The sequence below is a fragment of the Montipora capricornis genome, chromosome 2 (assembly GCF_036669925.1).
Source record: "Montipora capricornis isolate CH-2021 chromosome 2, ASM3666992v2, whole genome shotgun sequence".
Lineage (NCBI taxonomy): Eukaryota > Metazoa > Cnidaria > Anthozoa > Scleractinia > Acroporidae > Montipora > Montipora capricornis.
The window spans coordinates 3,739,211-3,756,176 of NC_090884.1; the positions used below are offsets into that span (position 1 = coordinate 3,739,211).

At 38.9% G+C, this 16,966-nt stretch overlaps 1 protein-coding gene across 1 annotated transcript; it reads left to right on the top strand.

Moving 5' to 3' along the window:
* Positions 1-4,321: 4,321 nt before the first annotated feature.
* LOC138038528 (calcium/calmodulin-dependent protein kinase type IV-like) lies at positions 4,322-16,884 on the top strand. The gene is made up of 10 exons (XM_068884457.1): positions 4,322-4,546; positions 4,704-4,782; positions 8,852-8,914; positions 9,558-9,640; positions 9,769-9,841; positions 11,338-11,382; positions 14,682-14,808; positions 15,448-15,521; positions 16,568-16,706; positions 16,804-16,884. Exons 1-8 carry the CDS (start codon positions 4,464-4,466, stop codon positions 15,486-15,488), a joined length of 594 nt encoding a protein of 197 aa, XP_068740558.1. The 5' UTR covers positions 4,322-4,463; the 3' UTR covers positions 15,489-15,521; positions 16,568-16,706; positions 16,804-16,884.
* Positions 16,885-16,966: the final 82 nt, after the last annotated feature.

Consider the following 16,966-nt stretch of genomic DNA (forward strand, 5'->3'; position numbering starts at 1 on the left):
TCAATCTTGGGAAAGCTGGCATGATTTATTCCTCAATGCAGTCGATTCATATGTTTCAAAAATACGACTCAGAGATGTGAAATCTCTCAAAATGGATCGACAGTGAAATTATCAACATGTCTAGACAAAAGGATCGATCATGGAAAAAGTCTAAAATATCTAATTCATCAACACACTGGAATGCGTATAAATCTTTGCGGAAACAAATAAAAACGACCGCTAAAAGAAAATATCGGGATTTCCTCGTTAACATGCAATCTGACCTTCATATCATGACAATCCAAAAAGGTTCTGGTCATTTCATATGGAGCTAAATCAAAGGCACCCAGGATACCTAAGGGAGCTAAATTGGGCAATCTTAAAGCCTCTACCCCTAAAGCTAAGGCTGATTTATTCAATCGCCGGTTTCTTCGCCTCTGTTTTTCTTAAGTCTAGTTCAATGCCAAGGAACACTTCCATTACTGCAAACAAATGGTAATGAGCTCTATTCAATCCAAGCAAGTCTTGGTGAGGTGACAAAAGCCTTGAGAGCTATTGACCCAAACAAAGCCTGTGGACCGGATCAGATCCCTGGGAGACTTCTAAAGGAATGTGCATCTGAAATAGTGCCTTCACTCGCCCGACCTGTCTTTACAAACTGGTCAAGTCCCCAAGGAATGGAAGCGTGCCAATATTGTTCCCATCTTTAAAAAACTCAAAAAGATGATGTAAAAAATTACAGGCCGATCTCTTTACTGAGCTTTACCACGCTGTGTGTTTAATCAATTTTTTGAGTTTATTGCTGACAAAATATATCATCTCCAGCATGGTTTTGTTAAGGGACGGTCAACTATTACTCGAATATTGGACACGGTTCATCTTATAACTAAAGCAATTGACCAAGGGAAACAAACCGATATTGCTTTTCTTGACTTCATGAAAGCATTTGACTCCGTGTTTCAACCTCACTTGCTATGTAACTGGAGCAATACGGCATCAAAGGTCTTCTCCTTAATTGGTTTACTCCTGTAGCTATCTATATAACAGAGAGCAGCGTGTTGTCATCGATGGGAAAAGCTCAGAGTGGTTGCCAGTAACATCAGGAGTACCACAAGGATCTCTGCTTGGTCCTGCCTTATTTGTGGTGTTTATCAATGACATGCCACTCTCTGTATCTGATGATACCACATTAGCACATTTCGCTGACGATGCCACGTGCCTTCACACTATAAGATCTGTAAGTGATTGCGCTCAGCTGCAAAGTGATATTGACATCCTGGTTGAGTGGAGCCACGCATGGAAAATGTATTTGAACATTGAAAAATGCTCAGTCTGTACAGTGGCAAGAAAGCGTGAGCCTATTATCTTCGACTACAAGATGGATGGTCAAAAAATGAAACCGTTGTACAAAGCCAGAAAGACCTTGAAATTATGATTACTAGTGATGCTCGCTTCAAAGAGCACATCAGTGACAGTCAAGTGAGTAAAGCCAATAAAGTTGGGCTTTATAAGACGCACACTAAACGGTAGAAGAGATGAATTATACCTACCTTCAGATCATTATATTTAGCCTTTGTGCGCTCTCAACTGGAGTACGCTTCTGAGATATGGAGCCCAAAGAGAGTCACAAAGGTAAAGGTAAAGTCACTCTATTTAACGTCGGTAGTTCCTTCAGCTGCGAGGCTGGTATCAATGGAAGCCGACGGTGCGCCCTTTACCCCCCTCCCTCTGTCAGTGCTCCGTTTTACGGGTATTTAAAGCTATAGCTACAAGGATCAGAGGAAAGTCGAAACAGACGATTAAGTCACCGAGGATCGAACCAGGGACTTCTCGCTCCGAAAACCACGCACTAGCCATCTGAGCCACGACTACTCCTGTTAATTAAACTACTCGAAGGGGTTCAACTTACCTTACTTGAACTACCGGTATAACCAACGATTACAAAAGCTCAAGCTCCTTCCATTGGTTTATCGAAAGGAAGTTAAAGATTTAACGACATTTTATGAGCTAAAGAGTGGGGACTTTAATCTACCTGCCAGTAAATATTTTGAATTCTGTTCTGACGAAAGACTGAGGTCGTACACGAGCAACAAACTCAAGATAAACTCAGTTAAGACGGACTTTTTTAAGGGCAACTACTTCAATCGAATACCTTATTCATATGGTGGAATAACCTGCCTGAAGAGATGAGAAAACGTGACTGCAGCCTTCCAACAATTAAAAAAACTCTGTAATGAATGTTCCAACCATAAAGCATTTAATCCTGACAATCCAAAGGCCTCATGGGTATAATGTTCTATTATATATATTTTACACTAGAATTTCTTCTTTTTGTTTAATTTTTTTTATAAGGTATTTTAAGGTGGATTAGCTCGTACTTGGTTCGTCAGTTCCTTTCTAGTCATCCCCTTTCCGACCTCGCCTCCCGGTACGGCATCGAGGGAGAGATATGTCGGCCCCTAAACCATATGAGACAAATCCCACGCCTACTCACAGCTCCAAACCGCCCTTGTCAATTTAGCGTGAGAATTCGTTTGCTTATATATTCAAGGGAAAATTAATTTTATCTGTCATATGGTAAGCATTGAAGTCGCACATTACAAAGTGTGCGCACGCGCCCTGGTACGGCTAACATACATACATGCATGCATAAACTCTATTTAATCTGGAATTTCAGAATAACTACACGAGCTAATATCTTCGAGACATTACATTTACAACTAAAATACATAGCATATACAGGTACATAACTAAATACACAAAATTTAAAGATATATTAATTAAAAAGAAAAGCCGCTGTAGAAAATTCTGTGAATCTTTACAGCCACGCCCGCGCGTTACACATGGTGTCAATGGAATGCATGCTCACGAAACCGAAAAGAACAAAACTGATAGAACGATGAAGGAATGATATCTATTCTGGATGCTATTTATTTACTGTTTGATCAGCCTTTCACTTCTCGCTTGTGCCATAAGTGTAACCGGTTTTGGCTCCCCGGTTTTTATTAAAGCAAAACCTTTCGGTGAAACGAAAAAGGCGTTACACCGGAGAACGATGCGAACGAAAATGGTCAGTGAGATCATGAGATGGGCTCTGAATAACGTGACATATCGAGATAAAATAACCCAACCGGAAAGCGTGACTGAAACAGTAGCTCTTACTCCTGTCAAGTGTGACAAAAAGAGATTGATCAATCCACGCAAGGGTGCGCCTACGCCACTGCTACTCCTTAATTTTCTAGCGTACAGAGAAAAATCTCGATTCCTTTTGGCAAGACCACACAATCACCCAATCTGAAAAAAATTAGGACGCGGCCTTCTTCGATCGAACGCAACAAAGCCTATTTCGGAAGGCACTGCCTTGTAAGAGACTGCTAATTAGATCCTTCGCCAAGTTTTGTACTCTGGTCGCTCCTTACACATTTATGTCAATGGAGTTTAAGTTCTAGTCCGGACAATTGTTGTTCTCAATATTTACCCGCTTACGCCGAGTGACATTTCCACTCTTCGATCACAAAAGTGCTGCGTAATAATGACTAGACAATAACCTGAGAGCAAGCTCTCTCTTGCATTGAGATTCCTGAGGCGGCTCAGTAAAAGGCCATTCTTTTTCAGCGACCCGTTAAACTTTGAGGGACATAGAGTAAAACTGTTTTTCTAAGATTTTACTTTAACAGGTCAAATCCAGAATTTTCAAACCTTCAAATTTATTTTTAAAAAGATGAATCTACCTGACTTGATAGTTTTTTTGTCACATATTAGCATTTGCATTCATTTTTAAAAAAATCTAATTGTTAATTTGAATTCAAAATTATCTTGCATCGTTGCTTTTGCCTGACTATTAAGTCTTCCGAATTTAAACCAGAAAAGTGCTCTTTAATATCAGGTTTAAAAAAAATCTTCCGATTTTGCTTTGAAAATACATCCTAATATCCCGTTATGCCTGTCTTAAAGTTTCCGGCTTAAAGTTAAAAGTTGAGTCAAGCGGCTATCCAAGTTCATTTCCTTTGCGTTCTTACTGCTAATTGCTGAGAAAAAAATCAGCTTGCCAATGTTTTGATGATTATTCAAAAAATAAGTACGTATGACAGACAATAGGCACCAGCTTGCTTGCTAAGACAGTCCAAGGCGAAACTTCAGTTTCTAAGTTAATTTATCATAATTCTTTTTCCTACAAGCAAAAGAATTGGTGTTTTGTTAATCAATTAAATGACAAGATATTTTTAATATCGTGTGAGGAAGGTCTTGTGGAAAATGAGAAGTAAAAACAGATTAATCGCCATGACGAAAAGATCCCCGGAAGAAACGGTGACGTCATGCAATTGTGATCTTTTTGTGAAATTGAATAGATCACTTTTCGGCATGTCATTCTCGTGGTTTAATCGATAATTTATTCCGGAATTGTTCGTCCTTCAGAGCTAGCCGACAGACAGTGGGGTTTGAGACCCTCAGTATCCACCGGGCTCGCTGACAATTCACAGAACATGTCGAAAGCCTCAATGTTTAGTCACTCGCGGAAAGGCGACATCAACGACTCTTATTGTTACGAACCCGGGGAACTAGGAAGGTATGGCGTATTCTGCTGTCGATCCTTTAGCGACTTAAGACCACTTAGCGATCGTCCTTGACAAGCTACGCATTATTCTGCATTGGTTTGGTTTGAAACGTGTATGAGTGATAAATCGAGCAATTAAATGTTCTTTTCCTTTTGTTACTACTTGTAGGGGTGCTTCTTCCATCGTCAAACGCGCGAAGCACAGAGGTACCGGGAAAGATTTTGCTGTCAAGACGATAATCAAAACCGTGAGTCAGATTTTTGAGTCCCATTTTTTCACTTCTTGCATTTTCGGCTTAAGAATATTCAAGACTTACTTTGATTGAACGGCGACAACTTCCTGATGTATTTGAATGTGTGCTGGAGCTACAAGAGTTACTACAAAATTTGATACGCGATTTTCCCAGTGCACGAATCAGCAGGAGATATATACAGTTGCCAAGTCACATCTCACGATATGTTTATGTTCATCGAAGACGGTTTTCAATCGAGCAGAAGCAATATAATTATTTGTAAGAGAGGTGATTTCTTATTCGATATTTGTTGTATCAAACAACGTTGCAAATTTCAATTAAAACAAAAATATTACTGGTATGGCGTTTAAGCTTATTTCTATTTGGTCACAATGAAGACCTTGTCGTTGCGAAACAAAAATTAAAGATTTGCAATTAAGGCGACAAACTTGTCCAGACGAGTTCAAAGTGAATGCTATTAAAATGATTGTTTTAAATTTTTTCCCTGGTATACATGTACATCGTTCGATCATAAACTGTTTATGAAATACGTGGTGTGACATCTGATCTACCATCTACAGCATAAACAAATTCGATATGATCCGTGCATGTCTCTGAATTAATTTTTTGTAGTCATTCAGGTGATATCATTGTGTTAATTAAATGGATATTATCATGAACAGTGTTTAAGTGCATCGGCCCATGGAATTCAATTGCAAAGTTGACCCGGTGGTCTGAAACTATGTTATGTTTTTAGTGCACAATAATGTAAAGAAAATATGTCATCGGGGTCCCAAACTCTTATTGTTTGCAATTTAAAAGATGTCAGGACTGATTGCAACGTAAATATAGCAGCTGATAATCATTTTCGAAAACAGGAGAGATCTTAATCAAGAGTGGTCGGGTATTTTACTAATTTCTACCTGATATTGTTAGCTTTTACTCAAGGATACATTTGAATTCTTTTCTCTTGTTTAGTTCTGAGGCCCTTCAGTAAGAATACTTTCAAGGACCATTTTAGTGGATTATACTTTTTTTGAAAGGACTCTCGTCTTGCCATGCTGTCACCACTTTTGTAATGTGCATTTTAAAAATTGCAAAAATGTTTCCATTATTTTAAATACATAAGAAACTACTTAGGCCCGTCTACAAGTATCCGGATATTTATGAATCTGCAACTTTTCCTTTTGGATTAAAAAATATTTCCATCCACACGTAGTGTATTCAAATCGAATTTGCCCATCCACACGTATCCAAAACGTATCCGGATTCACTCTAGTGCTCAGGACTCCTCAAACGGAGGTGACATAGCATGCGCCGTGAAGCCCTCGGCAGCCATCTTGAGAATTGATTTTCATGGTAAGGAACTGCAATTGTAGGCTCGATCTTGTTCCGACATCCGGATAAGGGCACGTAGTTCCTGGTGTTGTGGTCTGTCTCCTTTTGTGTATCATGGTTGGGAGGGTGAAAAAGGGGCCACAGTAATTGTCGCAAGCTGTTGTGGCGCTCTGTCAGCTTGACTGGCAAAGTTAAATAAATAAATAAATAAATATCCGGATTTGGCATCCACACGGTTCCGAATTCATATTGGATTAAAAAATATCCACTCTGGAGAGCGTACTGAAAAAGTTCCGGATTCGCCAGTGAATTCGCTGGATTCGCGTGGATGCAAGGTGTATCCCGAAAGAAAAGGTTGTGGATCAAAAAATATCAGGATACGTATGGACGGGGCCTTATTGAAACAAAATTGGCAGGCATTTTTCTTCGATCACCCCACGAAATTAAAGCGTAGGTGTACAAATGATATGAAAATTATTTAAACCTGTGTTTTTTTTTTTTTTTTGAAGGTGACAAATTTAAGAGATATAAAGGCCAAAATATTCTAGAAAACCCTCGTTTTTTGCCATTTTGAGATACCTCCATGGAATCATCAGATTTACATGTTGTTATTAAATTATATTACATTTTGGAAGATTAAGAGGATTTTCAGATAATGTATTAATTATTTCTGAACATATCTTATGGCAGTTTTAGTGTAGATAATCACATGATTTCGAGTGCAATTTGGACTAAGTAAGACGACCAATTTGTAGTCTTTGAAAAAATTTACAATTGCTTATTTATTCCAAATAGCAGGAGAACAATCATGTGATAACTTATTAATAATATACATGAAAAAATGTGGCATGGTTAAGCAGAAGAATTGCACGCGCATCAGGCAATCAGGGAAAAATCGCATCCTATTAATTGCGCCATCCAGGGTGTGCGCTTGATTTGAAAACAAAAGATTTCATTGGTTCTGACCAAACTCTATTGTTTATTAGCCAATCATAATCCATAATTTTGATGTGTAATTTGCACTGGTGTATTACACTTTTTGCACTGTGTTACACTTGAACTGCACTGCTCTCAGCCAATCAGATTTGAGGAATTTTTTAATGTATATTATTAATAATTTAATATTTATAACATTAACCTTTTGAATCTTGAGAGCGAGACTTGCAGATTTTACTCTGTCTAGTGCCAGATGATTTTGCTTGTCAATACGGGAAGCTTCAGGGATGAATGGGCTGGCAACATCTATGTCCCAGCTCAGCTTTAATCATACATAACAACAGAAAATCAGCCATATATATATATATATATATATATATATATATATATATATATATATATATATATACACATTCACGCTGTATTAACCAATCCCCATCAGGGTTTTTCAGGGCGAAAATGAAAGTACATTATTTTAAACATTCTGCAAAAACCAGCATACAGCTGATTCCAGCTGGTTGCAAGCTGTGCTCTAAGGTCATACATGGATCGTATAGCAGCAGCCAGAGGTGCCATACACCTTATTCCAAAATGGCCACCATTTAAATATTCTTTTGTTTTTGTTCAAATTAGCCCTTGATGCCTCGTTCTTAAGCTTAAAATTCAAAAGAATATTTTATCTTGAACGAGGCAACGAGGGCCAATTTGCATCTGCATAAATTAGTGGCCATTTTGGAATAAGGTGTATAGTTTGCTCTCGGTTCGACCTTGTTGAGCTGTGTCGTTACTGTACTTGCGCTGGCAATTAGCGAGACAGATATAGTTATATAGTTATAACAGAACAGAACAACAACTTTTTTGAGAATCCTAATGGGCTGTAGGCATAATCAGTTGGGTGTTAACAACTGCAGCCAAAATAGAACCAGGGACTACCTGGAAAAAACTACAACTAGTGCTCAGAACAGGTCTTGAGACTGGGATCTCGGGATCTCATTAGGTAAGTGCTCTAACTGTTGGGCAGCACTGCTTCCACAACCACCATGACCAAATGTGGCAACAGTTTTTTTTCTACTGTTGACAGCTGATGAAGACCTCAAACATATACTGCCATGAAAACAATGCCAATCTGCTAGACTTAAAACAACTCAATTCACTTCATTAACGCATACGTGCCAACTCTCCCGGATTATCTGGGAGTCTCCCGGATTTGGAACAAATCTCCCAGTCTCCCGTATGGGTCATTAAATCTCCCGGATAAAAATGACTCGGAACCTTACACACACTTTTCTCCATTCTAGACTCAAATTGCATCCCCAAGTTTTAAAATATCGATTTTTTTAAACTCGTTTCATTGTTTCTTAATGCATTTCTTCATCTCTGAGTTTCAAACACAAGTTAATAGAACTAAGCAAAATGGCTTCCTTCAGCTGTCATAGCCATATAACCGATTGTTTGATTGGATCTCCGATTAACCAATAAAAATTCTTGACATAAGTACCCTGTTTTCCCGCACATTCACAATGGCGGCAGAATATTCTTGTATTCTGAAGGAGCTGCTGGGGGATGGGTGGGTGCGTTTTTTTTGGGGGGGGGAGGAGGGGAGGGGGAGTGGGTAGGTTGATCGAGGGGGAAGGGGTGGGGAGACCAGATGGAAAAAATGTCCAGATTTTAGATCTCCATAGGTTGGCACCTCTGTTAACGTGATGTTGGTTATGAATACAGCCAATTTGTCTCTTTTTTTATGTGACATTGTGCATTATAGATATGTCATTTTATGGCTCAGTTTGTACATGTTTTATTTTCCCAACAGGTGGACCAAAAAATAATTACTACTGAAATTGGCATTCTTCTAAATATTAGACACGAAAATATAGTAAGTGTATGAAAACTATTAGAACTGTATGTGTTTTAATATAATTATTTTCAATATACTTTTTGTAAATTCGTTGCATGTTTTAACTTGTTGTTAATATTGGACCGTCTACATTTCATCTGAGGATAGACACAAAAGAGGCATCACTGCATGTCTATTTTTTTTTCCTCAATTATATGGCAAGCAATTCTCAGGCTAAATGGGGAACTCTGATTGACTGGTTTTCAGTTCGGATTTTACAGTATAGACCATTACCTTGGAAACAGTCCATTCCTTTTTTTTCTTTTTCCTGGGAAGTTCAAGTTGATCAAGCAAAACACAAAAAGTGTAAAAAAAAATTGAAATTGAATTTTTTTTATCATAGGGGAAGCAGAATTTAGTTTTACATGTTTAAGGTTACCGTTCATAGTTCGCTAATGGAAGATGGGAGATTATGAACATTCACTAAGCAGAGAAGTGTCCGATTGCTCAAAGAAACAATGCTATGCAATAACAACTTAATAACCTCACTTGATTGGGACTGTACTGGAAAATGTTTCCCAGTATAGCCCTCACGCTCGGTTAGCAAGAGGTTATTGCATGGTTAATGTATTCCTCTTAGTTGTTGGTTCACTTTAAAACCATTATATTATTTCTTTTGAAGATAAAGTTGTATGAGATCTTTGAGACACCGACACATATTCACATGGTTCTGGAGTTAGTTACTGGTGGAGAACTCTTTGAAAGGTAAATTCTAGTACAAAGTGACGTCAGTAATGCGACAGATTTTTAAAGTAATATATTACACTATTATTATATTAGGGGCTCACAGTTGGTGAACTTATATATATTAAAGCATAAATCATTTTTTGCAGAATTGTAGATAGAGGCTACTACAGTGAAAGGGATGCTGCAGAAGCATTAAGGCAAATACTGGATGCCTTAGATGTAAGTTTGTGGATATAATTTGTGTAATATTATTCCATATTGTAGCAATATTAGTACTTTTTATCATAGATCATTTGTCACATTGAATGAAAGAAATGTATATTTCAAGTGCAGGTTATGGACGAAAGATTGAAGTGATCGTCGCGCTTCTATCTGGACAAGTTAAGCAATAGTGTATCTTATAGACACCTGAAAATTTCAGGTGTCTTCAACTGGATTCAAAGCCATGACCCTTGCGATGCCGTTGATTAATTAATTAATTTGCTTTGAGATAGTTCTTTGAAAACAGCGATGCAAATTAATATGTGACGTCAACCCCGGTTTTCGAACCCATCTCCATTCTTTGCTCAGTTTTGGATCAAAGTATGACCACTTTCCTGTCATTCAAAGCCAATAAAAACGTGAAATTTCAATCGAAAGGTTCTGAAAACAACACATACAGTGTATTTGGGACAATTTCGGAGAATAAGTTAATTTGTGGAAAAGTGTGTTTTAAGGTGATAGGCACTTTAAATCCAAAAAAGGCTTGAGCAGTTTCGGGACGTTCAAAAAGTGGGTTGCAGTAGAGTTAGTTAATGAAATATCTGGCTTTTACTTCGGGTAGAGGAGCACAGAACTCGTCATCAGAAAAGAATGCAAATGCGAGAAATTTACTCACAAATAATTAATACATGGAAGTTTGGCAGTGTGGAAGTGTGGAAGTCTGGCAGTGTGGAAGTGTGGAAGTTTGGCAATGTGGAAGTTTAACAGTGTGGAAGTGTGGAAGTTTGGCAATGTGGAACTGTGGAAGTGTGCGTTAGGGTTTGTGTTTGGGTTAGGGTCACTACTTTCACTGCTTCATGCGTTATCCAATACTTTTATTCAAACTTTCATTTAAGCGTCTTTTGGCTATCAAAATGTATTTCATAACCAATGTGAAGTGACATCAGCAAAAATTCCAACTGCCTAACTTACATGGTAGGTTGAGGTTGTTAACTGGTTGGTGAAATTATCACAGTTTCGATTGATCCTATCAGTTACGGTATTTAATTCCTCCTATCACGGGTTTTGCTAAAAGCAGGCCCAAGACCCAGTGGCCTGCGGCCCACGGCCCGTGACAGCCTAGCGCCCCGGAGGCCCGGTAGCCCAGTCCTGATTTTCCACAGTTTTTTGTCCAGCGGTAAATCCATGCACATGCACAGATCTGCATCGTTTGAATTTGTTTACCATTTTAAACATTTGAATTCTTGTTTCTGTTTGTTGTTGTAAACTGACGAAAACAACAGAGAATGACAACGTTTTTTCACTTAGCAACATGCAACGAAAGAAAGGATCGAAAAGGATTGAAATGATTAGTAAAATGGTAAACGAATTCAAACTCACTGTCATCCATTTGCGCTGCCAAAGCTGAGCCGGGCCGCTGGGCCGCTGGGCCCTCCTATTACCTATCACCATGTCACCTATTTCTGTAATTGACTAGCTGTCACTTATTTTTATGTCTGGATCCTTCCTTGCAGTATGTCCACACCCGTACTCCTGTAATCATTCATCGTGATCTTAAGGTAGGCAGCTGTCCAGAGCTATTTTTTGGTGATGTAGTTCCAACAAACCTTATTTTCCAGTGAATTGTGTAATCTTGCAATGGTTCGCGTCAAACTTTTTAAGCCTCTTTTGCCTTAAGTAATAAATTAAATATGAACAACAATAAAAACAAAAAGCAGAATGCAGGTATCGATGACAATAACAAAACGACAGTGACAGATATCCAATGATGGCAGCAACCACGAAGACAGCTATGACAACAAGTGACATTGTTATACCTCCCAACTCAAATACGTTTTCTGATTGGAGGAGAACGTGTCACGTGTCATTGGTCAAAACTTCATGACGCCCTAGGGCAACAACAACTTGAACTTTCGACTCACACGTGATCAGGTCGTGCACCTTTGAAACGGCGGCAAATCTGTACGCCAGCCGACGTCATGCGAATATTTTTATCTGTGTATTGTTCTATTTTGAGTTGGGAGGTATAACAAAACACTTATTCGCCTCGGGGAACATTGAGGGTCTCGGGGAAACAAACTCACTGTTTCCCTTAAGTGCTTAATGACAACAATGACACCATCAATGATTACATGTGTTAAAGGGCATTTTTTCTATATAGATATACCTTCAAATTCCCTTGATTAAGATACAATCTTTAGCAGCAAAAGAACTGTAGGCAGCCCATTGACTTATTTAGAGAGTATTCATTGCGGAATCTTATTCAGAACTACCAAAGACCCAAGATGAATAGAGTCATGGAGTTTAAGAAACCACGACGGCTACGGCGACGAAAACGTCACTTAAAAATTTAAGTTTAAGCTATTTTAAGTATTTCATGATTATTCCATCTTGTTTATATTATTCAATATGGGCGAAGTGACCTAAAACTGGAATGGTAAGGACGGATTTGAAATATAGAGCGAGACTGAAAGATTCACTGTAGTTTGTCCACGTTGTCGTCAAAACCTTAAATTTGGTCATTTCAGGTAGTAGTATTTTGACGAGTTTTCAAAAATGCGTGCCGCACGTGCAGCACGATCATTTTGGTTCTTTTAACCAATAATATTACTGCTTTTTCATGCTTTTTGGCTTTGTCGTTGCCGTAGCCGTCGTCGTTTCTAAGGGCGTTTTCCATTAACAAAAAATTTCCGGAAATTTCCATTGGGTGAAAAACGTGTTCCATTTAACTCAGGTCCGTTCGCCGCCCAGTGATTGCGACTTTACGCGCCAAAATTTAAAAATGTGGCCGTGAATAGCCTGGAAGTGGTAAGACCTTTAAAAAGTTCTAAATGGAACACGCATTTCCATCGGAAAGTTTCCAACGGGAAAACAGGACTACCTTTTCAGAAGTTCCGTTTATTCCGGAAATTTTCCAGTGGAACGAACCAAAAACGTGTGTTCCATTTACATCCCAACCGGAATTTCCGGAATTTCTTGGTAAATGAAAAACGCTCTTAAACTCCCTAAATATTAGGGAGTTTAAGAAACCACGACGGCTACGGCGACGAAAACGTCACTTCAAAATATAACTTTGAGCTATTCTAAGTACTTCATGATTATTCCATCTTGTTTATATTATTCAGTATGAGCGAAGTGTCTTATAACTGGATTGGTACGGACGGATTTGAAGTAAAGAGTGAGACTGAAAGATTCACTGTAGTTTGTCCACGTTGTCGTCAAAACCTTAAATTTGGTCATTTCACGTAGTAGTTTTGACGAGTACGGGAGAGAATTGTTAAAAAATGCGTGCCGCATGTGCAGTACGATCATTTTGGTTCTTTTAACCAATAATATCACTGCTTTTTGGCGTTGTCGTTGCTGTAGCCGTCGTCGTTTCTTAAACTCCCTTTTAATTGACGACGGGGACGGCAACGAGAACGTCAAAAATTTGCATATTTAGTGGGCAAAAACAATAGCTTTGCACGCTCTGCACGTGCGTTTTTCACTTTTGTCCATTTCTTTGCCGTCGTCAGCAAAACAACAACGTGAAATGGGCAAATTTGAGGTTTTACGAAGAACGTCAGCACTTGAGGATAAGTTTTCATTTTCTCTCCTAAATTATGCGCCGTTCCGATGAGTGTCGTTTTTAGGAACTACAACACCCTTGTCATATTAAAAAAGGTTGAAATAGTCACGTAGCGCTTAACATTACGCAAATTTATATTTTGAGATGACGTTCTCTTTGCCGTGGCTGTCGTTGCTTAACCGGAAGAGGACATTTCTCGTGCCAGGACAGTGGTGTCTCCTAGCTTTTTATACTAATCATTTCTAATGGAGAAAAGATACTTAGCAATGTAAATGTGGTTGTGTGAAGACAAGTTAAAAGGGAAAACGCGCGTCTTAAACCCATTGACGTCCAAACCGTCTAACGCCAGACGATTTTACTCGTCAATGGGGAACCCCTGGGAGTCAATGGGATAAGCTCCCTAAAGAATTTTAAGCCCTGGCCAAACTATCAAACAAAGTTGGATTCAACGCTCCAGTTTTGCTCGATCCAACATTGTTTGACCGTTTGGCCACCCATGTTCGAAGATGTTCGTCCGACATTTTTTGTTCCATCAAGTGTTGGATAGAGTTTGCTTTTGATCAAACAATACGACCAACAATTCTGCTCGACCCAACAATGTTAAAGTGTTTTGCCGCTCTTCCAACAAAGTTGTGTCCTGAATTGAGTCACGTTCGCGCGGCTAGCGAATCACGAATCCCTGTCTTCCTTTCAAGCCAAGGCTTCCAGCATCATTTGCAACAAAGATGGCGGACAGGGACAAAGGGGACGTCGTGGTTGTTGATCAACAGCCAGAAACCTTGATTAGCGAGTATGAAGCAAGGCCACGTCTGTGGGACACTTTTAGGCCCATTAGTCATTATCGCTCTGTTTGGAGATGTCTGGTTCAATGGCGTTTAAAATTTCTGCAAATTGATCCTAGCTGATCCTCATCATCTCCTTTACACGGATGTATATTGAAGTGAACATACCCTTTTCTACAGGTTCTGTCAACCATTCTTTGGTTTTTCCTCGTTTGAATCGGTCCTTTCAGTCTTCAAACAGCTCCAGTAGCATAAATTCTGTGAGCGGTTTTCGTTTCAGCGCCATATTTTCAAATTTAGCGCCAACCTGAACTTGAAATAGTTAAGCAATGTTGGATAGTGTTTTCCCGCTACCTCGACATTTACATCCAACAATCTTGCTTGTGGGATCCAACTTTGTTGGATAGTTTGGCCAGGGCTGCTTTATAGTGATGGCGACAACAGCATGGATTACTAATATCACAACAAGTGATGATGGCTAATGTGTCTTTCTTCTTTTGTTTTCAAGCCAGAAAATCTTCTCTACCTTGACCAAAGTGACAATGCAGTCCTCAAAATAGCAGATTTTGGTTTGTCTAAGATGCTGTATGCTGAGGAAAACACAGCCACAGTGTGTGGGACACCAGGATATTGTGGTAATTAAGTCTGAAACTTGGTTGTATGAATGAGTGAAAATTAACCGAGCAATGGCAATAAAATTATTAAAAGGCAGAAATTTGATCATTTTGTGGAAGGTATGACCCAAAACTTGTTGAAATGGAAGTGCCTTTTGTTTGATTGAAATGCTGGGTATTTTTATTATATTATTATTATTTAATTCTGTTATTCATCGAATGAGTGCAATGAATGTCCAATAGCGGATTATACTTAACGCTTTAACGGTGACGGTTTACCTATCCTTTGAAATCTACAACTTTCATCAACTTCATTCCAGAAGTGACATGGAAGATTTTCTAAAAACTCTTAATTACTGGGTTGCCATAGGCAATCCAGTCATAATGTACGTTGATTTCGTCGTTTTTTATCTTCTTTTTTTCCGCTTCGAGAAAATGGAAAAGTTGCGCAATAGATCTTTCCTGTCACTCCCCCGCTAAGTATTGTCTGTGTGTGTACAGTCTTCTGAGCGTCTTCTGGGAATTGAGCCCTAATGTGTCAGGGAATTTAATAGACAGGGGCTGTGATTCATAGTGTTGTTCGCGAAGACTTGAGTGTTTAAGCATTTGCATCATCAGATTAAGTGAAAATAAATATTTGATCTCTTTCAACTTCCACAGCTCCTGAAGTATTAATGGGAAAAAAAATGACACAAAATTGACATGTGGGCAGTTGGAGTGATCGCATATATATTGTAGTGAACACATTACACATTGTTAAAAGTGCTCCCAGAAGGGGGATACCTATCCATTTCGTAGCATCCAGTTAACAGATTTATGTTCCAAATCTCACTTTATTATTATAGTAATAAACGTCAGGGTTAGGCCGGCTCAACCTCACTTTAAAGTGCACCAAGACTCAAATAGTTTTCGTCTACAATATTAATCTCCCCACCAAAAGCAAACAAGTCATGTTTCACCATTCTTACCTCAAAATTTCACTTTTTATCTGGTGAGCAAGACGCGCAAAAGTTATCAAGACCAGCAGTAATGTGGAGCCACGACCCTGATGTCAGAGGCATGGGTCTAGTCTCGATTTGACGTCACAAGCTGCTTTGCAACGCAAAATTTCTTATGCTTAAACAGTAATGCAAAGCAGCATGTGACGCTCTGCTTGTTCGGCCAAGTTTACGTGACTTGCATGGCACAGAAAAAGCGAGATTCTGGGTAAGGGCCGATTTACACGATACGATTTTGTCGCATGCGGCAAGCTCACGACAGGCCTACGACATGACTTTAAGATTGTCGCAGCGTTTAAAACATGTTTTAAAATGCTACGACATTTTTGCAGACGTACACAACAATCGTAAATCATGTCGTCAGCCTGTCGTAAGCCGTTGTCGCATGCGACCAAAATCGTACCGTGTAAAATCGGTCCCTACCAATGGTGACTGTGTTGGCTTTGGATGGGGCGATTTTATATTAGGAACGAAAAACATATTTGAGAAAAAAAGACTCTGTATTGATTACGAGAAATGCAACAATGTATCCTTTGTTTTCAGTCTTCACTGAGAACCATATCAGTACATCACATGGCATTTTTTTGTGGAGTATAGCCGAGTAGCCGAGGAAAAAAGCGTTTTTGGTCAATCCGCACAAAAGTAAAAAAAAAAAACAAAATTCGCCACAAATGTGTTATCATGTTAAGGCTTCAGTCTCCTAAAATTCGTGTGAAATCATACCCTTGGGTGAGTCATGAATTCGTCTATATGTTAACTATGTAATCGTTTGAAATTTGCAGATTATGTGTGGTTTCGAACCTCCCCTTTCTCTGATGAACGAGGTGGGACCCAAGCCATGTTCCAAAGGATCCTAAAATGCACGGATTATGAAATTTGTGGCTCCATGGTTGGGATGACGTGTCTGAAAAATGCAAAAGGGTGGGTCAAAACAATTAGGACTAATTGATACTGGCTGCAAGATCGCGTTTTTTGGATTTTTAAGGTTGTTTTCAATTGTTACCGTCCCTATTTTCAGGATTACTTTAGGAAGTAATTGTCTTGGATCCCAAAAAAGAGATTAACAGCCAAAGGAGGCTCTGCAGGCATGATTGGGTGAAGGTTAACGAAAGCCCTCTTTTTCCTTCACTTATTTCTTCATTTTTTCACGAATTATAAATATAAAGGCCAGACTGTTTAAT

Coding starts and splice junctions, on each gene's coding strand:
- LOC138038528 (XM_068884457.1), top strand. CDS start 4,464: ATGTCGAAAGCCTCAATGTTTAGTCACTCGCGGAAAGGCGACATCAAC. Junction 4,547..4,703: donor GAACCCGGGGAACTAGGAAG/GTATGGCGTATT, acceptor TACTACTTGTAG/GGGTGCTTCTTCCATCGTCA. Junction 4,783..8,851: donor TCAAGACGATAATCAAAACC/GTGAGTCAGATT, acceptor TTTTCCCAACAG/GTGGACCAAAAAATAATTAC.